This window comes from Corvus moneduloides, chromosome 7 (assembly GCF_009650955.1).
Source record: "Corvus moneduloides isolate bCorMon1 chromosome 7, bCorMon1.pri, whole genome shotgun sequence".
Classification (NCBI taxonomy): Eukaryota; Metazoa; Chordata; class Aves; order Passeriformes; family Corvidae; genus Corvus; species Corvus moneduloides.
This window is the reverse complement of record NC_045482.1, coordinates 18480249-18507598: the sequence shown is the minus strand read 5'-3', so window position 1 is coordinate 18507598 and position 27350 is coordinate 18480249. Positions and strand designations below refer to the sequence as shown.

General features: G+C 38.6%; 1 protein-coding gene across 6 annotated transcripts in view; it reads left to right on the top strand.

Annotated features, from left to right (window-relative positions):
- RAPGEF4 (Rap guanine nucleotide exchange factor 4) overlaps positions 1 to 27350 on the top strand; it is a 157335-nt gene that overhangs the window by 97564 nt on the left and 32421 nt on the right. For 5 of the 6 annotated variants that reach the window (XM_032114866.1, XM_032114865.1, XM_032114870.1 and 2 more), the window contains 12 exons: positions 772 to 825; positions 1120 to 1226; positions 2837 to 2958; positions 4420 to 4603; positions 10103 to 10187; positions 13671 to 13731; positions 14463 to 14539; positions 15634 to 15780; positions 17044 to 17159; positions 20245 to 20333; positions 22568 to 22646; positions 27045 to 27195. In XM_032114866.1, the coding sequence (XP_031970757.1) occupies positions 772 to 825; positions 1120 to 1226; positions 2837 to 2958; positions 4420 to 4603; positions 10103 to 10187; positions 13671 to 13731; positions 14463 to 14539; positions 15634 to 15780; positions 17044 to 17159; positions 20245 to 20333; positions 22568 to 22646; positions 27045 to 27195 (1272 nt within the window). The remainder of the gene's footprint in view (positions 1 to 771; positions 826 to 1119; positions 1227 to 2836; positions 2959 to 4419; positions 4604 to 10102; positions 10188 to 13670; positions 13732 to 14462; positions 14540 to 15633; positions 15781 to 17043; positions 17160 to 20244; positions 20334 to 22567; positions 22647 to 27044; positions 27196 to 27350) is intronic. The other variant, XM_032114867.1, reaches the window with a different exon arrangement.

Here is a 27350-nt window from a genome sequence, read left to right as displayed (position 1 = left end):
TCCACTTTCCTTTTTCCTCTGTGTTGTGCCGTGTGCTCCCTCTTTCTCCTGTTTGTTATGTGCCTGTTTCCCCATTTCTCTCATCCCGATCTCTCCTTCTCCCCTGTAGAGCCTGATAGTCTTCCCTTTCACTCTTTCCTTTGCAGAACCAAGCCACTTGCTTTGTTCTTTTCTTTTTCCTTCACCAGCCCCTTTGTGAAGGTCCTTACCTGGGTCCCTGCGAGTGGCCTGCGTGCCTCTGCATTTCAGATAGTGGCTATAAAAGGGTTGCCAGCTCAGCCTGGTGTTAATTTAGAAAACACAGATAGTGAAAGAAGATCTCTGTCTCCATTCCTGTTTCTTGTGCTATGCTGTAAGGGAGAAAAGACCTGAATAGAAAAAGGTGCTGAAGGAGGAGAGAATTTCCATGGTGGCGGGCTGAATGGCAAAGCAGACACGTGTTGGGGAATGCTGCTGTGCAGGAGGAAGAGCTAACTATGCCTGTGTAGGCTCAGATCTGGTGTGATGTTTGGCCATTGCACATGTCATTAGTACTTTACAAAGTTTAGCACAGATTTGTTATTCATCTTCACCTGTCATGTCACTGTTTAATTTGCTGATCCTCAATAAGCAAGTTTGTCTTTAGGATATCTTCAGAGGCTTTTTCTATTCATATCTCCTGGCCAGATTATTCTTTGTTATTACACCGGTTTTGTTAATTTTTTTTACTTTAGCCTTTATTTTATTTTTTTCTGGTCGATCTTTAAAAAATTATTTCATTTTATTTTTCAGACACCTCTTATTGATCCTCACATCCCACATCATCCTACTAAAACCATTACACAGGTAATAGAACATAGATGTGCTGTAGAGCCAGGCCATTAGACAAATGGAAATAACTATTTCCAACAGTGATATGAATCAGCTGGAGTGATGCTTTTTGTTAGATGTGATAAGTATGTGAAACTTAAAATCTCAAATATATACTACATTGCTCTGCAAAAGTAAGCCTCTGTGCAAGAGGATTTACAGTTCAGGGAAAAGAGCATTTGTGTTTTATTTTGCAGAAGGCAGTGCAGAGATTTCAGAAAGTTTCAAATCTGTGTGTCTTGGTCTTTTTCTTTCTCCATGATCACCAAGGTTCCTTCAGAAAAGATCCTCAGAGCTGGAAAGATTTTGCGGAATACAATTTTGTCCCGAGCTCCTCACATGATAAGAGACCGTAAATACCATCTGAAGACTTACAGGTGTGTGAGCTGATTGTATAGAGGCCTCTGAATTTTTATGCCTGCCGTTCTCTGATTCGTCATTTATGCCTCACCATACTTGCAGGTCTCAAAAGGTCTGAAATTATTCTGTGATGCTATTTGAGTTGGATGTTATGCAGTCTTTAATGGGCCTGGTAAATCCTTTCTGAAGTAATTTGACTGGAAATTGAGTCCGTGATTGTGAACAGAGCATTCACATACAAAAACTCATCCAAACTTAATAGCATAGTTAGCTGGAATATTCTGTGTAATATCAAGTTAAAATGTAGATTCTGTTCTCTTTGTATATGAGTAAGAGAAAATAGAAAAGTTCATTAATATATTGTGTTCCTGTAGTGATTGCTACAGCAGTCTTGCTCACTGTGGAGTTCTGAAAATTCACCTTGTGAGAAACATTCCTGATGCAGATTTGCTGCTCCATTTAATTTTTTTTTAGTGTATTGCCAGGCTCTCTTATCTTCCTGCTGGTGGCAGCACAGTCTTGCTGAAGTGGGATAACAATGGCACTTGTAGAATAGAAATCTGCCTGCAACGTGTCAGGATCTATCTACTATTGGCTTAAGAAGCAATCAATTTGTTGTAATGTCTAATGTTTAAATCAAATATCTAGTGCATTATTCGAAGTGTATTTAAGTAAAAATTATTTTTAAATCTCTGTCTTTTTCTAAATAGTAAAGCAATATGTTGCTGATCTTCATTTGAAATAAATACATTGATTTTCCATATTTCAGCCCAAAATGTATTTAATATACAAAGGTATTTGGAGCTTGTGAGTTGATTCGAGAATATGTCACAATATAACATTGCTGATTGCTCTAGAAGAACAAAAGAGCATATATGATAAATGAAGAGCAGTGCTGGTCCCAACAGCTGCACCATTTTCTCTTACACATAACTGGGAAAACTCTTACTGTTCGTCTGAGCTAGGGAGTGCTATGATAAAGAATTTTACTAAGTGACCATTTGGCTTTTTGCTTTTTTACCCCTCTTTGGGTGTTCTCCAGAACTTGAGGCCTGCTGTTGTCTGTCTCTGGGTCAGTCAGGAGGTGCAAGGTGGCCAAGACCGAGCATGAGAGAGCCTCAGGAACACTCGACCAAAACCAATGTCTCCAAATGCAGTGTGACAGAAGTTTGGTTACAAATGCAGGAACACCCTCATAGCACTCACTCTTCCTGTAGAGGCTGCATTGGCATAACTTTTACAGTATTAAATTATTGTTTACATGCAGGATTCTGAAAAGCATGAAGCTTTCGGTATCCCATAGCATACAGAGGTTTCTTTTGAAAACTGGGTGGGAGGTCGTTGCACTGTTGCTATAGGTTTTGTACCAGATGTCACAGGCTCAATTTGATCCTCTGAACTCTGCATTTCCCAGAACACTTGTTTTGCTAAGGTGATCCTCTCAAAGCTGAACACCTTCACTGGTATTTCAAGCATGTACATGTAGACAGTGACATGGTGTTTTCTGTAGGGAAATTTGACTAAGTTTATACAGAGTTCAAGATACCACTTTCCTTGGCAGTTACTGTGTGCAGTCTCTCTCTTGGCTAGCTTCCTTTTCATTCCTGTCTGTTTATCTGTCCTTCAGGCAATGCTGTGTGGGGACAGAACTAGTTGACTGGATGATGCAGCAAAGTCCTTGTGTCCATTTACGAACCCAGGCTGTTGGAATGTGGCAAGTACTGCTGGAAGAAGGTGTTCTTAACCATGGTAAGATAATCAGTATCTTGACTAAAATACAGGCAGTGTGTGACATCAATTCCTCTGTAGTTCTTTTCCATGAAAAAGAAAGGGATTATGAGCCCAAAAAAAGTGCCACAGAGCAGCCTGTTCATTCTTAAGTGCAAGTGCAACACACAGGCAGTATTATTTGCATCTCAGTATTATTTGAATCTTGCTACCAGTATGCTTTTTTAACTTACGAGCATATTGGATCATAAATGAACAATTTATAATGATAACTCTTAGGAGTACACTGGCTTGTGTTTATATTGTAAGAGGAGCTGGATAGCACTCAGGCCAAAACCAAGGGATGTATTACCTTACATAAAACTAACCTTCATCAAAGATGTGCAGTATTTAGAAGTGAATGTGAGTATTTCTGTTTGCTCAGATCCATCATTTTGGAATGATTTCCATTGGTTTTGGAGGGGTTCCCAAATTCAGCACACCAGACATTCCAGTGCAGAGATCTGGGATTTTATGTTAGCTTTCCGATTGCATTTCACATTGACTTTCAGTTTCCATTTGGCAGGATTTAGTTGGTAACAGGATATTACAGCCCTCAAAAGGGTAGGTTTCTAAAGCAATATTCATATTTGAAGCTTTGCACGTACATTTTTATTAAATTCAGAAGAGCATCTCTATTACAGTAAACTCCCATTTATCGTCTGTTGTGCTTCCCATATCCCAGGGAGAAATTTCCATACTGGAAAGACAGATCATTTCCACTGCTCCCTTACCCTAAGGGCTGTAGCTTTAATTCCTGCCATGTATTCCCCTGAACTCTCAGGGCAAGCTATTGCAAGCTGCATCAGAGTATCCAACTCAACACGTCACTCTGACTTGCTTGGAAGACCAAGTGTTTGTCCTTTGCAGTATCATAATGTTACTTTAGAGGTCTTCTCTTGGTAGTCCTTCCATTAAGTTACTCCACCAGGACACAGGTCAATGAACTTGCCCCTGGGATTGTACCTTGATGATACACATTTCTGCTACATTACAAGGAATTTAGTTGCTTTTGCTACCTTTTGTCAGCCTGTCTAAACATGTAGAGAAAAGTGTTCATGCTAGAGAATACCTCTTAGAGATTTGTAAGGTAACCATTTTCCCCAGTGTGATTTGTTTGATTAAATGAAATAGTTTGAAACAATAAGAAAATAGAACTAATAAGAAAAAACCCCACACGTTCACACACACGTATGTATACACACCCACAACACACTTATATGGAAGCCTTTTGGAAAGTACTTGTAGTACACAATTTAAAAGTGTACCCTTCAAGCTACATAACTTGGACATATGTGAGAAATAGTTTCATGCTCTTACGGTTTCTCTGTAGCTTTCTTTCCCTTCCTAAATAATCTGTGACAAACACAATGCTACACAGATTTCTTCAAGGTTTGCTTCATTGAGGAGCACTTAGTATTTGATGTGTTACGTTGTTTTCAGTGGACCAAGAACACCACTTTCAAGACAAGTACTTATTTTATCGATTTTTGGATGATGAACGTGAAGATGCCCCTTTGCCAACTGAGGAAGAGAAAAAGGAGTGTGATGAGGAGCTACAGGATACTATGCTGCTTCTCTCTCAGATTGGGCCAGATGCTCATATGAGGATGATTCTCAGGAAACCGTAAGCAGAATAATGAGTTAATATTATGGGTCTTCCTTATGACATGGAAACAAGAGAAACATACATTTATTGTCAGGTGCCCTTTGGGCAGTTATTTCACTTCAGTGGCAGTTTGTCCAGCCTCTGAAGTTTTTACATTCTCGTTATGTGATTTGCAGTCCTCATTAATGCTTTTAAGTTGAACTGTGTATTGAGAATACCCATCAGAGTTCATGAATGCCATCATACTCACCTGCAGGAAAATGCTGCATTACGAGTTTTTTTTCATTACTGAATCTTCCCTAAAGTAAGTTGCTAGTAATAGCAGGATCCTGCTCTGTTACAACTTTGTGTTTAGAAGTGTCATTCAATTAGCTACGCTGCTTTCGGTTATTTTGACTAGAGTGGTAGGATGGCAGCACAGCAGGTACTTTCAGTTGTCAGTGGCAGCCATTAATTGGATTCAGCCTTGGTAGAACTTCACTGAATCAAGATAAGCTGGACTTGGCCTGTTGTAGTTAGTTAGCAAAGTGTGAAATGTGGCTGCGGGTTTATTTATCAATTCCTATTGTTATAGAATCAATACTTGGGGGAGAAAAAAAAAGCTTTCTGTACCTAGGCCACAGAGGATGTCTGCCTAACCTGATAGCTATCAGATGACATCCTCTCCTCGGCTGGCTAACCATCCTTTCAGCAATACACCCTGGTCACACTGAAAACTGCTAAAGGCCTTTTTTACAGCCAGCCTTAGAGTGACTTCAAAGCAACCAGTATAAACTCTGTTTGACCCTCCATTGAAGGCAAGCATTAAGCAGGTAGTGTTTAGTGGCCACTGCAGACATATTTTACTACTACTTAAGTGCACTGAGAATAAGGAATTACTTAATCTCTCTCTCACTGAAGATTTACTTGCAAGGGTCCATCCAAGACGGGCAAGTACACAGGCCTGGATCCTGCTACTTTGAGGCCATTGGCAAAGTTTGTCTTTGCTATGGGATAGGAGTGGACCCTGCCTACAGTGTGAGAACATTTTTCATAGTAAAAGATTTTTGAATCAACTAACACAAGTTCTTGCTCCTATTCTGTTTCCATCTGTATCCTTTCCCTTCTCCATTCTTGTCCCTGTGTTATGTTTAGATCATAAGCTCATTTCGACAGCACTTCCCCAAAAGCTGACGAAGAGCATCGAATTTCAAAAAGTGCCATCAGACACTTGTGCTTATAAAAACAGGCAACACTGCCATGCAGCAATAGTTTTGAAGTATACATTCCCTTTCTTCTGCTTATTAGAGATCTAGTCAACACAACCAAAGGAGCATTTGCTCTCTGTCACAAAAAATACATGGACAAGGCAGACTGAGAGCATGGTGTTTCCATATACCCTTAGGGTGTCATGGAATTGAGGTCTTGTTTCCTTGCAGACGTGTCCTGTGCCTTTTCCATTGAGGAGCAAAACCCCTGAGCAGACACCAGTCGTTAGGAGACTGAGCAGTGCTATGTGGGCTGTGACCCTCTGCGCTCTCTCCTTTGCCTCAGGCCAACTGAGCAGGTCATTCCTTGGAGAATTTCCCCTTAGGTTATTGTGCGTTTTGTCTGCCTACTATATTTGCTTTCTGTCATGGCTTTCAGAACAGCAAGTTGTAAGTTTACTCTGGCAGGATAAATGTTGATTATCATCTGGACTGCTTACACAGAGCTGAAAGGCTGGAGAGATGCTGTGGGAAGTACTGCTCTTCTCTGTGTCGTCACTTGCAGAGCATCACCTGAAAGAATACTAATAGGAGATTTTTCATGGAATATAGTGAGGAGAAAGAGGTTTTATCAAGACTGATATTCATCTGGCATCTTTCCTTATTTCTGAAAGTGCTTACTTTTGTAGCCCTTTGCTCATTGAAGTAAGCTTGTACTGCCAGGGACCATATTAACTAGTTCTAGTATTCAGTTTACATACATAATGATTTTGTTAGTTGAAAATCCTCCCTGGGCTGAGCTGCAGCAGAGCTGTTAAAATCTCCATGAATCCTCAGAGCCCTGCTAGTTTTGACTAGACACTGTTACAGCTGCCAAAAGTTCAAAGGAATTGTCAAGGCTTCAGAGATGCTGACTCTAGCTGACCTGAGCAGGACCCACAATTTTCAAACCAACACAGCTGCATTTTATAACAGTAACCATTTCCAGAGAGGTTGCAGAACTCAGATAATTACCCTGAAAGAAATAAGACAATATTCTTTGATGAGAAGATTACTTTGAGAATTTGATTGTATAATGAAGCTGTTGCTTTGAAAGGTACTTTCTATTGTTCAAAATCTGAAAATCTCTAACAAAAAGTGTCACTTGTTTTGACAGCCAACTTAAAAAATTCTCTGTTTATTACATTAACTGCAGCATTTTAACTGTCAAACTGTGAAAGAATGTTCTATAGTTTAAAAAACAGAATAGAGCTCAGGGAAATTTTTGGCAGGCTCTTGTTGCTATTGTGGTTTTTTTTTTTTCCTTTGGAAAAACATATACTGAATGTGAAAATAGCTTTTTGTGAAGTAGCAAACACAGCTCTCTGCTCCTTATAATGGCTGGAGCACAGGTGCAGACCTTGCACAAGTCCCTGGAAAAATTACTGTAGAATTAACACAGCTCCTCCTTAAGTGTTTCCATCCTTCAGTATGAAAATATGTCCTGATAGTAAACCCTAATTGAATAGGATGCTGTAATACAAAGCTCAACACAATAATAACAGGAGTGTTTAAAGGAAGAGTTATATTCATCAGACAACAGTATTTAGCTCAGATGGTGTTATGGATTACATTCTTTTTTAATGCCCTAGCTAAAGTAAGTTAGCAGTGTTACTGAAATAATAAATCTGTGTTACATATTCTTGGTGACTTCACTTAGCACAATTTTTTCTCAGTAGAGAGCATTTGACACTTAATCACAATGTTGTGAGGTCTCTGATCTTTTCCCTTTTTCTTATTATCTGAGAATTTTCTGGTTAGATGTATAATAAAAATAATCAATTATATTGCTTGGACATACATGGCTTATCAATGGCAAAGTACTATGTTACTGTCAACATCCAAGTCACAGAGAAGCTCAGTATGTCTGACCTTGGTAAATTCTCCAAACACTGAACAGTTTTTATTGATCACTTAATATCACCTGAGTTCTGTCCATTAATGTGTACCCTCGTTCCCTACCTATTCCATTTATTATCCGCTCTATAACCAGCTATTGCTGTTAGAATGTGTCCCCTGCAGAAACTAGGTCTTTACACAGCAGGATCCTACAAATCAACATCAGTGGGTCACCACACAGGTTTTAAAGACACGGTGATGCCTAATATCTCTCCACGTGACATCTGCAGGAGCAGAAGTAAAGACTAGATAGAGATATCCACTACAGATTGTCAGTCCTTCCAATGTGCTAACAGAGGAAGCAAATGGACATGCTGAAAGAAGAGTGTATCCTTCTGTCTTACTACATCAGATAGAGATCTGATGTAGTAAGACATCATCCTTTTATGTTTTGATTTAATGTAGAAATTCGGTAATTTGTTACACTGTGTTTTCCAAGACATGTTGGTTTTGCAGGCATGTAATACAGTTGCCACTTCCCTATTATTTGTTAAAATCCTTACCTTTTGTTTTCTAGCTAGTACTGGCTTAGTTTTATGCTGTACTTAATTAAGCTGCCCCGCATAAATCACCAGGAGTGTCAGCCTTGTAATTTCAAGCCAGATTTAGATACAATAGAGTATTTTGAGTCACTAGAGGGCATAGCAGTACCAAACTAATTTCTGTTTTTCCCTTAACAGTTTATGCAATTCTGTATGAGAAAAGAGTAATTTCATCCAGAATGGGTTTTTTTCTAAATTTGTCTTTATTTAATAATAAATGCATGTCCTTGGTAGGTGAAGAACAGAAGAAAAGTAAAGCTTGCTTAGCAGACATGTCAGTTGTCCTTTTGTTTTCTGTGACTTCTTCAGTCCTTCTTTCATCTAAAAGAAGTCTCCATCAAGCTACTTTTGTAAAAAGATGCAATATAACTCCAGAGTGACACAGCTGGGTACTCCCTGTGCCTCACACATGATGTAGACAGACTGTTGAATCAGGAGGTGACTAGGCAGAAAACCTGTAGAGCACAGTATTTCCTCATACAGCTTTCCTGATCCTCTAGTCTCTTGTAATACTGATATTTTAAGAGGAAAACTGTCAGAAAGGTACATTGTAATTTTTCTTTTAGGGCTGTCCAAAGATTCAACTGTGCTGTTAATTCCTTTGACACCACACATTGCAGACAGCAGGGTTTAGAACTGTGCTTGTTGTAAAGGTGGAGCATGTAAACCTCATTTGGAACTCCTGCTCCCAGACTGGACTTCCTGTATCCCATTGCCTCACATCTTAAATTTATCCTCTCCCTCTCCAAATTTATGTCTTTGTTGCTCTTTTCTTCTGTTCCTGGCCCACTGAATTAAGTACTTGCAGTCTGCTTTTCACAAATCTAAACCATATTGTTTGGAAGGACTTAGTCCTGTAAAAGTAGCTTCAAATAATGCTTTAAAGGAATTTTTTTTCCTATGTGTTTCCATATGTCACTCCAAAGTGCTGTCTGAAATTATATGACAGGAGAATTTGTCCTTTTAGAAAATAATGTTGTATTAGATACTGTAACTGAAGAGAATCTTGTGAGTGGGAAAAAGATTGGGGGTTACTCAAAAGCTCCTACAACTCCTCCTATGTGCTGTTCATTAGATCCTCCAAAGCATCTCTGACACACTGCAGTCCCTACAGTATTTGTAGCAATCAGAAAATTCTTTAGCAATCAGAAAATTTTGTGTAGGTTACAGAAAAGCAATTATGTCAGCCACAGTCCCAGCCTCCTTGCTCCTTGTGCTGGATAAGAGTTATTCCTTCATCAGTGCATGCTTTTTGGTAATGGGAATGCCTTGTAATTTTCAGAGAGAGAAGCTGAAACTACTGAGTGGTTCTTATTTACCTTTGTGGCTAAACAGCAGCACTCAGCATTAACTGAAGAGCAGTTGTTTGCTGTCCTCCAAGATGCACTGCTGCATCTCCAATTTGTTCAGCAGAAATTCACACACTCCTTTACAAACCACTACTACTGCCTGTTTGCTACAACTAATTAGTGCTGCGTGTGAAAAACAGTACATGCCCCACACTCAGGAGTCCTTCTGAAAGGAGCAAATCTTTATGTACCATTTCCGATTTATGGGACCATTCTGTACATATACAGAACACTTGATTTAATAAGAAAAGCTGCCTAATCAGGATCTCTCTAAGGTGGTTGCCATGGCTGCTGCTCCGTGTCATTCAGGTAGCATTCACAGAGCTTCCATCCTTTGTGTGTTTCAGTCCTCCAGCCAGAAACATCATTCAGTGTCTGTTTAGTGAGGATGTACCCTTCACTACACAGTACCACAGCATTTTGTGTTGTTCTGTCCTTCTCTGAAGTATTTATTTTGGGCATTTATTGCATTTAGCTATCCCTTTTATCTTCTCTCTATAGCCCTGGCCAGAGAACTGTAGATGATTTAGAATTTATATATGAAGAACTTCTCCACATTAAGGCCTTATCTCATCTTTCTACTACAGTAAGTAATTTTTAAAATTTTAACTCATCACCAAAGGGAGGCTCAATTTTTATTTCCGGTGCTTTATTAAAGTTGGAGAGCCTGTAACCATTTTTGTTTATACTCTCCATGCAAAGAATTTATTCCGTCTGTGAGAATCACTCCAGCACTGTGCAGGTGTAGGTTGTCTGTTAGATATCAGATATAATTCTCTTCAAGTATTTCTGCACAGCCCCTGTCTCCCTCACTTGGCACAGGTGCCTCTGCCTGGGTCCTTATCTATGTGTAAGTGAAGGTACTGGTACTACTGAATTTTGCAGAATTGATTTCTGTGAGGAGTCTTGGCTTGAACCAGTTAGGAGCAGGAATTACACTGTGCAGTGCTTGCTGGTTGGAGTTTGGTCATTGAGTGAAAGAAAGCTCATCAGACACTTTCTCCCTGAAGTGGTCAAGGACGGTGCAGAGAACCCAGAAAAAATTGAATGGACAAGAAGGTGCATCTGTTTAAAGTCTCACCATCGTTGATACACTGTAGACAACTGAAACAAGCTAAATAGGACTTTACTTGGTAGCAATAAGATGTGGATGCTTTCAGGAAAAGGAAACCAGTCAGAAAGTAGATCCATATTTGACAATACCTTCTTTGGAATCTCTTGTTACTTTCAGTCATTCTCAGTTAACTTGGACAGATGCAGCTAATTATGAAGCTGCATTGCAGAAAGATAGTACTCCATGCAAATATATAAAAACCTGAACAGTATTTTTCAAAAAAAAAAAAATAGGCATTCAGAGTTGGTATCTGAATTGCATGGGTGTTAAGGAAACTTCCCAGTTTGACCATTTGTGAGACTCTGGCAGTCACAGCCCGAACACCAGAGATTGTCAGTGCTAGGACTGGAGCCCCTTCACAGTGGGCAGCTCCAGTGACCTGGCAGGTCCTGCTGGACTCCTGCACATCCCACACTCTCACAGCCAGACCAGGTTTCCTTACTGCTTCCACCCCGAGTTTCCCATAGCAGAGCCTTGTATATCTTGGTCCATAAAGCAATTTATTCACAGTGTAGTAACACAGAAACAGCTCGAGCTGGTGCCTCCAAGGAGGGAGCCCCCATGAAGGAACCGCTGGGCTTTTATCCCCTCACAGTCCCAGCACGCGCAAGTCTCACTCTTCCCGTGTCCTCTGCTCCTGCTGTGTCTCCTAGCGTCCATGCACCTGGCTGGTGCCACTTGTGCCATGTGCTATGGAAAGGGTTGGCAGTTCATGGCCTCTTGACTCTCTGGGCTCCCACACAGAGCTCAATCTGTAGACAAACTGCAGCTTGCAAACCAAGGTACCTGCAGAGCTACCTGCAGCAGATGTATTCTTCAACATGGGAACAGCCATCCAAAATCCTTAAAAATCCCTGGAATGTAGAGAAAAAAGTATTTAAAGAAAGACTACTGTAAGACCCAGAAATGACCCTTTAAAAGTTAAACAAAAGAACTACCCAAGATAGATATTGAGAGGAAGTGGAGAAAATTCTTGGTACTGCAGACATAACCCAGAACAAAAAAAAATTGAAACACAAAATATTTTCAGCTCAGAAGAAAAACAAACTTGAGGTCAGAATCCACAGCAAGTAGCATATGGAACAAGTATGGCAAATGATACAAACTGCAAAGAATACTTCGCATTTTGAAGTACAGATGATTCCATGTTTTCACTAAGGGTCTGGAAATGCCAGCTTATTACGTGCATCATGAACTAAAGCAGAAGACAGAAAGCATAACTAGCTTGGAGGAAATCTTAGAGGAACAACAGACAGCATTGCTTCTACGAACCAGAAGATTAATGGTCAATCGACTTGAAAGGAAATGGAATGTTTAATTTATTTTAAGTAAGGCATAATTCCTAAAATAATAAGTTTTCTAGATATGCCACAAGCAGCAGAAAGTAAAATGGATAAAACTCAAGTTGCATGGTAGTGAACTAATCCCTGCTAGAGAAGCCTGTGAAGTTAATCTAGGAATGAAAAACAATTATATAATACAGTGTTAAAAACAAATCAAACTTTGGGCTTCATCAAGCCAATTCATTCACTGCAAAGGCCAATGACTGAATCAACTGAGAAGACATCTGGGGACATAAATGGATAGGAATGCTCTCTGCTATGTGCAGAGCAGTGTTAATGGGGTTGTATTTCCTGTCCTTATGAAAGTGTCATTGCCTTTGAGCAGAAGTTATAAAGGAGTTTGGTGAGCTAAGTGTTATAGAAGTCACAGGCCTGTGAGTGTGTTCACAGGTCAGTGTACTTAAAAAAACCTGTGCAAACACCTCCATTTATCTTTCTTCTTCTCCAGGCTGCAAACAGAGAGTGCTTTCCCCAGGCTGTCTAGAAAGAGCTCTAGGAGAGGTGGCTGATGGGGTATGTTTGTACTTGGTGGCTGAACACCCAGGTTGGGTGGGTGCCTTTAAGTACATCAGTACCCAAATTTTTCCACCCATTTTAGGAGATGGGTGGAAGCCATCGGATTCTCATCTGGATTATGTCCAGAATTTAAGAGTTCCTTCCCAAGTCTTTCTTCATGGCCTAAATTTTTTTTTTAATTTAAACAACCGAGACAGTGGTATGAAAATAGTACTAGTAAATACATGTTGGAGGCAGCTTTTGATCTGTATTTGGCATGGTTAAGTTACATGGTAGTACCTCTGAAAAATGGCTTGTCACCAGCTGACATTCTCCAAATACATGAATCCCACTGCTTGGAAATTGACCTCCAAGTCCTTGGAGACTTGTGGTTGTATGAAGGGAGATGTAAAGCACACAAAAGAACTCAGGATCATATGAGATTCCCAGTGCTACTGCTATTTTGTGGCAGTAACACAGTGTTTACAGTGACAAAAAGTGGTTGTGAGCAGTGTCTCACTAGAGACAACTGCCCACCCAGTCAGAGCTAATCACACCAGGGCGAAACAAACCCAGCAAGGAGCAGGCTGACACCAAGGGCAGTGTCACGTTCTCCAGTTTCTGGAGAGGCAGTGAGCTGGGTGCTTTGCCTGGGAAGCTGTCAGGCAGAGAGGGGACTCAACAGGTCCAGATGGCTGTGCCTCACAGCTTGACACAGCAGAAGCAGACAGACTTACGCCAGTAAGGGGAAGGTACTGATTTCTCAGGAAAGAACAGGAATACTTCCATGGAGTAAGTGACAATCACTAGCTATCTTCTGTAACAGATTAACTATTACCATTTGAAACTTTCTGTCTTGTTTATGATCATTTCACATGTGTGTGTACAAAGAAAGATGTGGAGGCCCTTGTATTAAAGATGCCCTTGTCTGAGCCATTTGGAGCCAGGAAATGTAGCTCTGTAAAGCAAATCAATAGGAATTAGGAGATAAGTGAAGCAGGCCAATGACTGATCAATGATGCAGAGGGAAGGAAAGTACAACTGGGCTATAATATGTGACCTCATCACCAGGAGGAATGAGATACATATAACAACTCTAATTTCTCTCTATTTTAAGGTAAAACGAGAATTAGCAGGTGTCCTCATTTTTGAGTCACATCCCAAAGCAGGAACAGTCTGTAAGTAAATGGAGTCCTGTCAGATCTTCTTTCTCACCTGTGTCATGAACATTTGAATTCCTAATGTTTAAATGACAAGAGCAAAACTTGGATGCATTCTTCAAACTTGTTTGTCACTTAGTGTTTAAAACCTAGGGTAATAAGTGTTGGCTTAGTCTGTTGCCAAATGCAGGGACAGAACTAAAATTAATTCTGTTGAATGTATGTGTCACCTACAATTTGGGTGTGTTTTTATCTAGAATTTTTGGTTCGACCAATCTCTATTTAAAATGTATTTTAGTATAATTCTGTATTAAAAAAAAATCTTCCTGCACAAAATAAAGGATTTAAAATGGTAAATTACTCAGACATGTTAATACTGAGAAGTTCTAGCAAATGAATATTAAATTCACAGTCACTAGAGAACTAGGTTAGAACATGGTGCTACTGGTGGGATCTAATCAGTGTGCTAATTAGTAATTGATAACCTGACATCTATTGATAAAATAGTTGTTGGAACTGTCATAGAAAAGAAAAGCAACTTTCTCATCAGTGTAATAAAATAACTCCTATATGGGTATGAATTGTTTTTCTCTGGAGGCAATTGCTTTTAAAATCTTAGTATGCCCTTTTATGAGGTAGACATTTATATGACTGTAGAGTTACCTTAAATTTTCTTGGGTGCAGAATCTGGCCCATTTATATTTTGAATAACTATATTCTAACTGCAAAATCTTTTCTCTCTCTTGTAGTATTTAATCAAGGAGAAGAAGGTACTTCTTGGTACATTATCCTAAAGGGATCAGTAAACGTAGTCATTTATGGAAAGGTATTTTTTTCAGAAGCTATTTTTTGTGATTGCTATTATTGAAATTGTAAGAGTAAACTTTGAAGGAGTAGAGCTTAATTTAGAGCAAAATTGCTTTGTCTGACAAAACAAATAGAATGTAATTTTATTAAGAAATGATCCAGTGGTTTCACTGATTATACTTCCAGTTGATTGCTCTATAATTTTGGGATATATTACATAGTTTCTGAATATAATCCATCAGAGTTCCATCAGTATCTTTAGGACAAAGTTACTTGCTGGAATTTGGTGACTTGCCAGGCTTTTGTCTCATGGGGGTTTTGCCCCAGCCCTTTACTACTGTGTTGTCATGAATTTGGATGACTAACTGTTCTCATGCATATCTGAAAAAAGTACTGTTTTGTGACTCATGGTTCTCAAGTTGGATGAACCTCTTCCAAATTTATGCCAGCTCTTCATCTTAGTTAAGCCATAGACCAGAAAGCATCTTTATTAAATTTCCTGTTTATGAGTGAGATTTTTCAAGGCAAAAAAAAGTAGATTTTAATACACAGGAATCCCTTGAGCCTTTAAAAACCTTCTCTATTGATTCCTTATTCAGTGACTGAGAATTCTCCATTTGAACACAAAGCATTTCACCAAAATCTAGCACAGGGCCCCTAATGCTAAGTCTAAGTAACGCATATTTAGCCATGTTTGTTACGCCACTGGGTGGGCCGGATCCTCTTTTACTGTAAATTGGAGGAAACAGAGCACTGCTGATGCACAACAGCTGGAGTTGTGTTCTATGTCATTTCTGCAAACTCGATTTTGTTTTTTAGGGCTTCTATAAATAAAAATAGTTGACAATTCTGTCTTCAGCAGGGTGAGAAGAGTCCTTCAAGCTGAATGTAATTTCAGAGAACAAGCTGATTCTTTTCTGTTCTTGCCTCTCTTTAGTAATAGTAATAACCAGCTATCAAGTATTGTTTCCTAGTCATTATTTTGGCTGTTGATTTCCTGCCAAATAGATTTGTTTTGGTATTTGATTGTGAAGTCCAGTGTTTGTACAAGGACTTTCAATAGATTCCAGAGTAATGATGGGTTTCTGCATGTAAATGTTTTGCTCTGCGCAGGGTGTGGTATGTACTCTACACGAAGGAGATGATTTTGGCAAGTTAGCACTTGTGAATGATGCTCCCAGAGCAGCATCCATTGTTCTGCGGGAAGACAACTGCCACTTCCTGAGAGTAGATAAGGAGGACTTCAACAGGATCCTAAGGGTAAGAGTGGGCAGGTCTGCCCTCACCGTGTGGTATCAGAACTTGCAAGTTTTTCTAAAGTTTGTCTTATTTCTGTGAATATACTGATATTAATAACGTCATTTGTAAGTGTTCCTAATTGTGGAACAGAAATGTGACAGTTTAGAAGGTCAACTAAAGAATATGTTCATCACCTTTTCTCTCTCTGTTCCTAGCTTAGACATGAAAATGTGATCAAATGGTATATTTTGTCTCTCACATTCTATGATCTAGCATTTGCCCTGCTCAGTTTTTCCTTGTGCTGCCCAGGATTCTGGGTGATATTCTGTCCAAATATAGAAAAAAACAAGGTCACCCCTTCTCCCACATAGGTCAGTGTCAGGTACCTTAAACTGAAGAGTTTCAAGGAAGAATCAGGCCGCAAATGGAGTTAAGTTACAGATGTCTTTATCAGAGAACTCTAGAAGGATATTCCCAGACTAATTTTACAGTTACTGACTTTGGGGTAAATGTGATTTACCAACTGTAACTCTGTAAATTCTGGCTGTTTTGTGGTTGTTCATAGTAGAGGAAGTCAAAACTAGTATCATCCTGTATTTGAACATATATATACCCAGTATTGCAGCAGTAAAACCAGTTCAGAAAGGGTACTCCGCTAGAAAAATTACTTGTGGTTACTGTACAAAAGGGAATGAGGATCCCTTTGGGAGTAAGGTTGGGTTGGCTGTGGAGACTTACAACTGGTTAAGCTTTGGTCAATACTTCAAAGAAGATCCAAGTCCATGGTCTTACTAATTTTTACCTGTGTTTTTTGAATGCACATTATACTTAATTTTTTTTTTCTTTTTCTACTATGAGGTGGTAGTAGAAAATGAAGTTTACTGAGCTAAGACTTCCTATTCTTAAATTTTATTTTATTTTAGAGAAAAGTCAGATTGTAGAAAATAGTGTTTGTATATAACTGGGGATAGAGATTACATTACATATGAGAAGTTGTGGAGAGACTGATTTTCAGCGAACTTTTTTTTTAATTTGACATCTCCATAAAATGGAGATTTTTAACATAGTTCTTGCTCCAGTCTCTCCCACAATTCTCTGCTTCTTGCCTCAGTTCCAGTGCTTCCTTCTTGAATCTGCCTGTGAGGAAAACAGAATAAAGACAGATAAATACAGGGGGAAAGAACCAACCCCAGTCTTTTGTGTTTGAAAGTCATGCAGTTTGTTAGAGAAACTAATCAGCCAAATCAGGTGCAGTCATATTATTAAAAGTAACTTGTCTTGCAGGATGTGGAAGCAAATACAGTAAGACTGAAAGAACATGACCAGGATGTCTTGGTGTTGGAGAAGATCCCAGCAGGAAACAGAATTTCTAATCAAGGAAATTCACAGCCACAGCACAAGTATGTTTTCATTCAGTAGTGCAAGTGTCAGACAATTATTAACCTTTCTAAATGGTACTATTATCCAAACAATAGCATATTCCCTTTTGGTGGAAGACTGCAGTGCATATAAAGTTTTCTTTTTTTAGACATCAGCACATGCCCCATACTCAATAATATATCCCTTTCTAGCAGCACAGCAGCTTTATGTCTTTACACAATAATTCCCTAAAGATCTCAGTGTAAATACTTACCTCAAGTGATAGCTTCCAGCTAGACTAAGCATGGAGATCGATGAAAACCTATTAATCTGAGTTACTGTGTGAAAGACATGAGGAAAATACATTCTTATTGTTAAGAACAGATATTTTTATTTTGTATTTTGAGGTCTAGATGCTAATAAGAGTTTGCTATGCACAATTTATATACAAAACAAAGATCTCATGCAATGAAAGTTTCAGAGTTTATCTTACAGAATAGTTTTACACTGTAATAACAATATTAACTATATTTTCCTTTCTTACTGAAAGGGAAAAAGTACAGTTCTGCTTGGATACTACTGTGATAGGAGTAGAGTCAGGCACTTATCATTCCAAATGTTGGTAAAACCCCTAAAGACTTTGTAAATGTGTTACTTGCAAATGGATGCACAATTTTCTTCAGAAGCATTCATACAATTTCAACAAGTTTTGAATCCTTTACCCTGAACCTCACTTTCTCTCAAAAAAGAGCCAATTTATTGTGCAATATTTTGGGTACAGTTTTTATCTCATCTGGGATTTCATATACTTACTTTATCTGCATAACTGAATGCAAAGATTTATAAAGATCTGTGAAGAGTGAATAAACCATTCCTTGCATTTTATATACACATTTCCCATTTTTCAGAAACTGCTATTTCTTCTTTCACTTGACCTGTTAAAAAATCTAGAGAAACAATCCGTGCTACCAGGAAAATGTGTACTCTTACACAAGTTTTTCAATGTCTAGATGAGGGGAACTTGACTGTAGCCAGTGGATTTGCATCAGCAACTGCAGTGCGCAGCAACTTGGTCATAGATTTAAATCCATTTTCTTGGTCTGAGACATTTTTCATGCTTCCAAAAGTGAAAGTTTCATTTGAACATTTTGAAGCACTGCCTTCCTTGCAAACTCTTTGTACCAGCATTACTTGTATTATTTAACTTTTTTTTCAGAATTTGGTAAAAATAGCCAGAGATATATATGGTAAATGGTTAAGTTAGGCTGTATTTTAGGTCTCGCATTCCAGGAATTTTTTCAGGTAAAGCTCAGAATTTTATTTCTGTAAGTATTTTACTCATTTGGTCAGGTTTTGGGTCCTAGAAATGTGCCAACAAGGAAGCTTTTGCTGATAACAATGACAAATAGACATAAGTTACCCAAAATAGGAAGTTACCTTGAAGGTTCACTGCTTTTCACTAGTTGGATTACTTTGTTAATACTGTGTTGGCAGTGTCTTTATGTTTAAAGCTTCAAAGTGAGTTCACTGGGTTTGAGGATGATGTTTCTTTTCTTAGTAAATACAGTGGCTACATTTATGTTTGAGAGTCCAAAACAAAATTACCCATATTTCCTGATTTCCGGAATGTGTTACTGGAATGTGTTAGTTGAATGCTCAGTACTTTTGAAAATGACTGCCTAAAAGAGAAGCTTAACAGGCACCTCTTCTCAGGAAGAAACTAATTTTCTCCTCTTGGCCTTAGGGAAAACTTCACTTTGGGAGCAGATCACCTCGGTTACAGTTCGGATTCCACTGCCTCCTCTGCGGAGGAGACAGAGCTCCTACGTAGCTCCCCAAGCTGTGCTTTCAAACAGTGACAGTTTCGCTTCGGAGGACTGGCTCTGAAGTTATCACTCCCAAGATCTAACTCTTTATGGGTGATCACACTCATGCAGGATGAATTCAGCAGCCCTGCAAGTCACTTCACTGTTCATTTTTACTTTCATATTCAGAGTACAGCAACCTGTGATTTCTCTGCTTCACTCACTTAGATACTTGGTTAGTATCTCTGTGAGAATGTGCACTGGCTTAACAAGTGTTTGTGTTCTTGGGACATCAATACAGTTCTTCCAAAGGGGTTGGCAGGTAAAAGAACTGTGACGGTCAGTGCTCAAAGTGAGGAGGAGCTCCCAGGAGCTCAGCTCCACCACTTATTTCTCAGCAGGAGCAGAGTATCTTCACTTCTCAGGGTTTTTTCTTTCTTTTTTTTTCTTTTTTTTTTTAAGTTTTGTACTTTATCAGTTGAATTCCCCCCCCCCCCCCAAAAAAAAAAAGAAGGAAAAAAAGATGCAAAGATTGAAAGAATGGAGGGAAATATAAAAAATCTGATCTGCAAGAAAAGAGAAAGAAAAAAGATGACAGGACAAGTTTTCCAGTATCATATGATATTCTGCTGGTACTTAAAATCTCACCAGTGTTTTTGCATGAAGCAGAAAAACCTGGCTGTTGCACTGGTTCTCTCACTTCACTAAATTAACTCCAGGAAATGGTACAGTGCTCAGTTTATCAACTTGAAACTTACTTACTTCAGTTATGTGAGGCATTGCACAAATTTGAAGATACAGTGTGCTATTTCATTATCTGCCCCCACCTTCTCAGACCAGCCTCTGTCAGTGATGCTGAAGGAAATTGTTTCCTTGCTCTGACACTGACACACCTGTTCTCATTTCGGGCTCATAGTAAGCCTTTTAAAACCGTTTAATGACTGCAAGTTGCTATTGTTACTGAGATATTTATTCTCAGTGGAGGAGCATTTCTGCTTGTACTTCTCCAAGTTTGGACCAGTGCAGCTCTGCTGATTGTGGTGTGAGCGTGGTGGTGTTATACTGAAGTACTTGTGTGAGGAGGGGGCTGTCTCTCATCCCTGGGCGGGGTGGAGAATGTGATTGCTCCTAGGTTTACAGGGAGAAGCCAGCAAAGACTGTGAGTGGTTTTGTCCTAAGCACACAGAGATTCTGGTCAGAGTGCGTGTTTGTACTCGGGCACACAGCAGCACAGCAGTCCTGATCTTCTTGCTGGTACACAATTATTTCTTGATTAGCTCTTTTGGCTATGAGATGCTAACTGCTCCTTTCCCTCCCTCAGGTATATTGTGATGTCAGGAACCCCAGAGAAAATTTTAGAGCACTTTCTAGAAACTATGCGCCTTGAAGCAACTTTAAGTGAAGCAACAGGTATCTACATGGCAGAAGCTGTTTTATTATTACCCCATAAGATGGACTTGCTGGGGTAACACTGCATTTGATGCTTTGAAAAGCACCTAGTGGTAGTTTTTCCCAGAACAAGAACTATCTACTGCTCTGAAACAACCCCGAGAGAACCAAGGAAATCCAGAACTGAAAATAGCAATCCGTTCCTCCAAGCCTGCTCTATTGTATTTGTGCTTCCACATCATAGTAGAACAGCAAAATCCTCCAAGATGCCAGACCACCAGTTATGACTTTAATTAGGCACAACTATAAGGCCTGAACAGAGCCCCCTATTAGTAATGGTACTCCTTGTTCTGGAGGTCACTTTAATATTGTGAAATAGCTTGATACCTCCAGTCATTACATTGTGCTAGTGTAAGTATTCTCAAACCTTCATATCACATTTAAAGTATCACAATTTACGTTTCCTATTTGTGATACTTTCCCATGTGCAGGGAAAGAAGAATTGTTACTCAAAGGAGAAGAACTCAGCACACCATGGGCCGAGTCCCAAGAATGCAGGTTGCTGCATCTGCACGTAATAGGCTGCTTGTCATTAGTGTAAAGAGAACAGAGAATTTACATCTAGAGATATAAAAATTTGCTGACTTACTTTTAGTAGTATTTTAATTTTTGGAAAGAGTCAGACACAAAAAATCCTCGTATTCTGATAAAGTAATGCATAGACATACATTAAACCACATAACATTGCTTTTACAAGTTCTTTTTGCATTGCAGATGTCTGATAAGTATATATTCAAAGGTGTTCTTAAATCCAGTTAATCTGTTATTGACCTCATAGTAAGAGGAGAAACCCATATAGTGGTCCATAAATGGTAGAATAATTGAAAAATTACAGAAATCCTTTTAAAGTGTATGTTTTCACTACTTTAAAGACAAAAAAAAAAAAAAAGGATTCTTTTCATAGATACCTGTTTACTAGGGTTGCAAGCAGAATATTGTTCTTCAGTCTTGCAGCTATATAATCACAAGTTTGCCATTCACAGTATGCATGTATTAGATATTTTTCAAAACCAAATTATTTTTAAAATGTTTTAAAACTTTCTGTTGAAACATCTAGTGACAAGATTGTACTTATATCCCAATACAATACAATGTGTCACAATTCATAAGGTTATTTTTAGGATATAGGATTACAGAATGCTGGAAAACTGAATTTTTCATTTATGTATTCCTTTAAGAGTATTTAAAAAACAGTTTGCTCTGGGTATTACATTAAAAAAACATGCCACCCTTCCAGAGGTGAGTTTTGTCAAGAGAGATACTTGCATATAGGAATTATACAAGTGGAAGCAGTGATGTAATATTATATTGCACAGTTATCTTCATATTTCTTCTGCCATCCCTTACAATGTTTTTAAATGTTTCTGGTATCTCAAAAGTTGCACTGTAGAAATTATACCCTGGGGTATTGTGTTCACTGTTTCTCAGTGATTCCATATAAGCCTGCCAAACTCATTCTGGCCTCTGCAGCCAGGCTTTATAAATCCTTCTTGTTGTCAGAAATAGAAAGATAAGGCAAACTGGTATTTACACCAGCACTACCACAGGTCATTTTAACAGAAGAAATGACTTGCTGGGTTTTGCCAGAGAAAATGTCAGTCATATTGTTCATATACGTTTTAATGTAAATGTAGCAGCTGTGATACTTTCAGATCAAAATAAACCCAGAAATTTGACTGTCCATTTACCTCTTTTAGGCATTCTACTCACAGCTAGGAAATCAGCAAAGAATGAAATTATTTGCCTTCTCCTGCATAGGATATACTAAATGTGCTGCCTGGTATTGTAACTCCTAAAGCCAAATGTTACAGCTCTTTTTAGGTACCCAGGTGTGAAAGGCCTAATTCTTCCTCTGTATGGAACTCCACACTTGTAGAGAATTATATCCAAATATTTCACTTTAGCACAGATGTTGGGCTTTTTGCTCTGCCAGATTTCTCTTTGACACTGGCAAATGCCTGTTAACATAAGTTCAATAAAATTCATTCAGACAAGACTAAAAGCTTAGTATTTTAGCTCATATTTGTTCATTACCCTTTTTTGTACCTAATCCCTACAAAGAAAGTGCAAAAAGACCACTTTATTATCTGCAGAGGGCTAATAAGATATTTCAGGTGAAAGAAAACTCATCCTTGAGATCCCCAAGCTGTTTGCAGTGGCTTAATTGACTCTTTTCTTTCTTCTCTTTTTCACAGATTCTGTTTTAAATGATTTTATTATGATGCACTGTGTTTTTATGCCAAATAGTCAGCTCTGCCCAGCCTTGATGGCACAATATCCTTTTGTAAGAGAAAAGTTAAATCTGTTTAGCCTCTGTACCTGTCAGTGATGAAACTGAAGCTTCCGTCTCTCAAGGAGTACCTCCCACTCCATGGAGGCTGTGCCTTGTGGGTAGATTCTCAGTGTCTGACTAGCAGCTGTCCATAGCTCAGAACTCTAAGATGGTTGGTGTATAACCCATGATGAGATACAGTACAGGCTATGAAATCTGTATCTTTCCTGTGCTGGTTACTGTTCCAAGGGAAATAAATGTACTGTCCCTCCACCAGATATGTGAAATTACATAAAAGTTGGGGTTACCCGTCCTGGATCCTTCCTTTCTTTCTTGAGTTTTGCTGAACTACAGCATCTACATTTTAACCAGGATAGTTATATCTTGGTAATTTCAGTGGTCCACTTTTGAGGCTGCAAACTGCCTCAAGCAAAAGGCTGCCTGAACTTGTAGACTAATGGGTAAGTAGTTCCTAGGTGCTGTCCTAACAGTTATGAAAAAATAGTAATAATCTATAATAATAGCCTATAGCAAATGCTAAAAACTGAAAAAAACTTCAATTGGATGTGAATACTATGAGATGAAATCTTAATAGTGGAGAGCATTGAGAGTTGGGGGTGATTCTCATACTCTGCATGTTGTACAGGAGTCTGTGAAATGTCAGTCTGTCAATTACTGGCAGGTTATTTAGTGTGGGGAGCTGTTGGACACTGAGAGTTTTCCTTGTGCACAGTGACTTGAAGCTATCAAGTGACTGGGAACATTAAATAAACATATAATGTTTTCTGTTTTATAGAATTCTGACAGGGGTGTAATAACTTCAGTTCCCTATTTATTTGTTTAGAATCACAATGGTGTGAAAGTGCTTTCCTTCAAGCTCAGTGGGGCGAGTGACATCTGGGAAAGCTCACCTCCTGAAACCACAAAACAGAGCATTGTGTCCTTGTCTGGCAAGCTTGAGAATCCATTTGTGTTACTCCTAGTGAGGAGAGTAATTGTTTTGAAAACCTTTGGACCCATGAAACTGGTCTGTAGAAGATTGTTCGCACACCTGAAACAAATTTTCCAAAATCACATTGTTTTGGATATCAAAAGTATTATGAAATGCTGTTGCTGACAGCATTGAGAGGGGAAGAAAAGGCAGCACTTCTAATGTTTGGGGGGTTTTGTCCTGATTTATTTAGCTCGTATTATTCAGTCAGCCCATTTGGGATTCAGGCTTCTCTATCCTCAATTATAATTGAGTAGCTCTGATATCCAGTAACTGGAAAAATCAGACCTGTAAGCAAAATATACCTTATTGTTTATAGGGGAAAAGCTTTTCTGATAATCAAAGTTAAGGATAATCACACTTAAGGATAAATATTCACTTGTGATGAAATCTGTTCTGGAGAGGATGCTAAGACCATGGTCTTAAGTGGGTCATGGCAAGCATCATGCTAATTCTTTTCAGAGAGGCGATGGAAGTAACTGGTATCCTACTGCTTTAGTGTTAGCTTTTCCTGGAGCTGAATTATTATTTATTTGGTCCATTCTGAATATGGAAAAGCTAACTGTGCTTTGTTGATTGTACCACTGAAATTTATTGTTAGAGTTGAAAGGTTCCTAACAAAGCTCATCTTTTTGGAGCAAAATCACTACAAAAGTGTTCACCAGTGCTGTGAGACTAAGGAGAGATTAGTTATGCTCAATGAGGAAATTAAAACAGAAAAAGAGAAAGAAGAAAGGTGATTCAGTCAGAGACTTTTTGCTTCAGCTCCCAATTTTGCATCAAAACAAGTCTATTTTCCTACACCCGCTTAGGATACTATTTTAGCTGGCAGCATGAAAGTATGAGTAGAGCTAGACCACTGAAGTGCTTTCAAGCATAGTACAGGGTATAAATTATTTGGGTTTTCACTTCTTCTATAGCAGTCATTTGTAAGTTATTGCAATCCTGAAAGGAATGGACAGGTGCACCATTTTGTCTAAGTAACATTATGGCTTGCTGTGGATTCCAAGCTTATGCTGTGCTGTCCTTTGGCACACCAAGTCTTCTGCAGTCATTAAAGTATATGGATTCTGCAATATTAAAAAAACCGCAGACTTCTGTTTTATAGGGAAGCAAAGAATATGCTCCCTGAATCAGGATTTAAGTCCTGTGTGTTGGACCAAGGCCCCTGTTTTCACTCTCCTTCACGGAGTGGAAATGGACAAATTCTCAGAGCTACAGCTTGTCAGAGGGAGGCAGGAGAAGGCCCAAAAGAAAACCTAAAATCGAGCAGCAACTCCAAAAATGCACTCGGGTTAGTGCAAGTGTGTGAACATGTGTGCAGGGGTGCATCTTTAAAGAACGACTGTCTAAATACTTACGAAGTATAAACTCCTCCTTTTGCTCTCTGTAGATGATAGTTCTTCAGCATGTTTCTCTATGAGTGTCTTGCTAACCTCCTTTACCATTGTGCCAGCAAAAAAGTTTGCATTCTATTGTAGCAGTGACCTTGCACAGCTCCTGCTATAGCTGAGTGTTCCTATGCAGGGAAGAACAGACTTCAGAATTGCTTCCATTTCTTAGCGTATGCTAGAGAAAATTAGAAATATATGTATATATTGAGCTCTAACCATATTGCTGTTGATAAATATTTTGCTATTATGTGATTCTTCATAGTTTATTTCTGATTGCAGTCTGTAGTGAAGCTGCATCTTGAAGATCACATAAAAATGTGAGAACCCTTCATTGACTTTCTCTGTGATAATGTTAATAAAAGAGAAATCAATATAAATGAGCAGTAGAAATACGGAAAAATTACCAGTGCCTGTGGTGGGTCAGTTAAAAAGGAAGGAAAAATACATTAAATAATTATAGTGTTTGAAAGGTAAATATGGCATGAAAAAAATGACTCAGTAGTATATTAGAGCACATAACTTACAATGAATTATTTACTTCTTACGACCTTCTGACGTACTTTCTTCCTTAATTGTACTGTGATGTTCAGTTCTCTACTCATTTTAAACCTTTCCAAATGAAATTAAAATTCAGATTTCTGAAAGTTTGTCAGTCAAATGAGCACCCCAGTAACACTGGTAGAATGTCAAATCTCTGCAGGGGCTTTGGGCAGCAGGATCATTTCAAAGTGTGATTTAATAGGTACTTTTCCCCATTGCATTTTATTAATAGTATTGTTAGAGAAATTCTTCTAAATAAGAAGCTTAAAATAAATATCTTATATAATTTATATTCCTTGTTAATATTTTTATTTTCTAATTAGTATTTTAAAATATTTTGTTAGAGCAACTGATAGTGCATCTTGAAAGGATGCAAGGATGCTGGACTTGGCCATGAGTGAGAGTGTCAGTACTTTAATGTTACATGTTACTATGTAATTGGGAATAGTATTACTCATGACAATCCAGAATCAGAGTTCTGGTAATTGGGAAGCAAAGTTGAAGATGTTACTGCACTCATTATGTGCTTACATCCCATTCATCTATCAGTTTATTGGAAAGAGTTTAAATATATACTGCCAACCTTTTTTCAGTGAGTAGACACACGAATTGTCATATCCTGTTTTTTCTGGGGATACTTCATTTTCACACAGGTTAAAGGCTCAGATTATCTCAATTTATTGCCCATTGTGCCTTTACAACTTTTCTTGTTTTTTTCTTTCACTAAGTGTTACTTTTGGCCTTTTAGCTATTTGTCTATTTTTGTAATGTTGACATTTTGTCTTTTAAAAGGTCAATGAAATGTTTCCCGTTTTTTCTTATTGTTTGTCACAAAATAACTTTCACAAAGGATTGTGTCCTAAATACACTTTATTTGACATAGTGGAAATGTCTGATTTCCTCATGACAATGAAGCTGCTACAAAATTTATTTAATCCTGTGTTTTTATAGTCAGTTTAGGCTGTAAATGTCAAAGTCCCCCTCCCATAATGGAACTGAGGCTCATCTTGAGTTACAATAACTTGTAAAATTGAAAGGAATAGCACTGGTGGTTCACTCTGGTAGTCTTCCTCACAAATGGAAAATCTGAATTGTTAAACACAAAGTGACATTTTTCTTTTTCTTCAACTGTTTCCAAAGAGGAACAAGGAGAAATATCCTTCTTCAGTCTCCGTGGTTAATCCTCTTTGTTGTTCCAAGTGTCATTTCTGTTCTGTTCCCCTGCAGCAAGCATCTCTGTTGTGGAACTGTGGTCATTCCTGTGCTCTTCAGAAAATTCATTGTCTTTTTACTTTTTAGTATGAACATGAAGAGTTTGCAAATCATTACACTAGTGGATGACAGAATTTGGAAATATGTATTAGAGAGTTATCTTTGAGCACCCTGAAAGTGGTTTGTTGGAAGTCAGTTGATTGTGAATTCATACTGGGTTTGATATTTTCAATCACTGAATGTTTTCCTTGACACTGTGGCACCTATCATGCCCAGCCTTCTCAGGGTACAGAGCAGGAGAAAATGGATTATGCCCTCAACAACAAAAGGCGAGTCATTCGACTGGTTCTGCAGTGGGCTGCTTTATATGGAGATTTACTGCAAGAAGATGAAGCAGCAATGGCCTTTTTGGAGGTATAAAGAAATCACTTTATCACTGTCCTGAAAAGTAGCTAGGCAAGATAAGCTGAAAGCCTGTTCCCAGTCTTTAGAACTCTGTCACAAACTGAAGTGAGATAGGTCATTTCAAAGTACAAAGTCATAACTCTGTTTTCTCAGGTTTGGCTGCG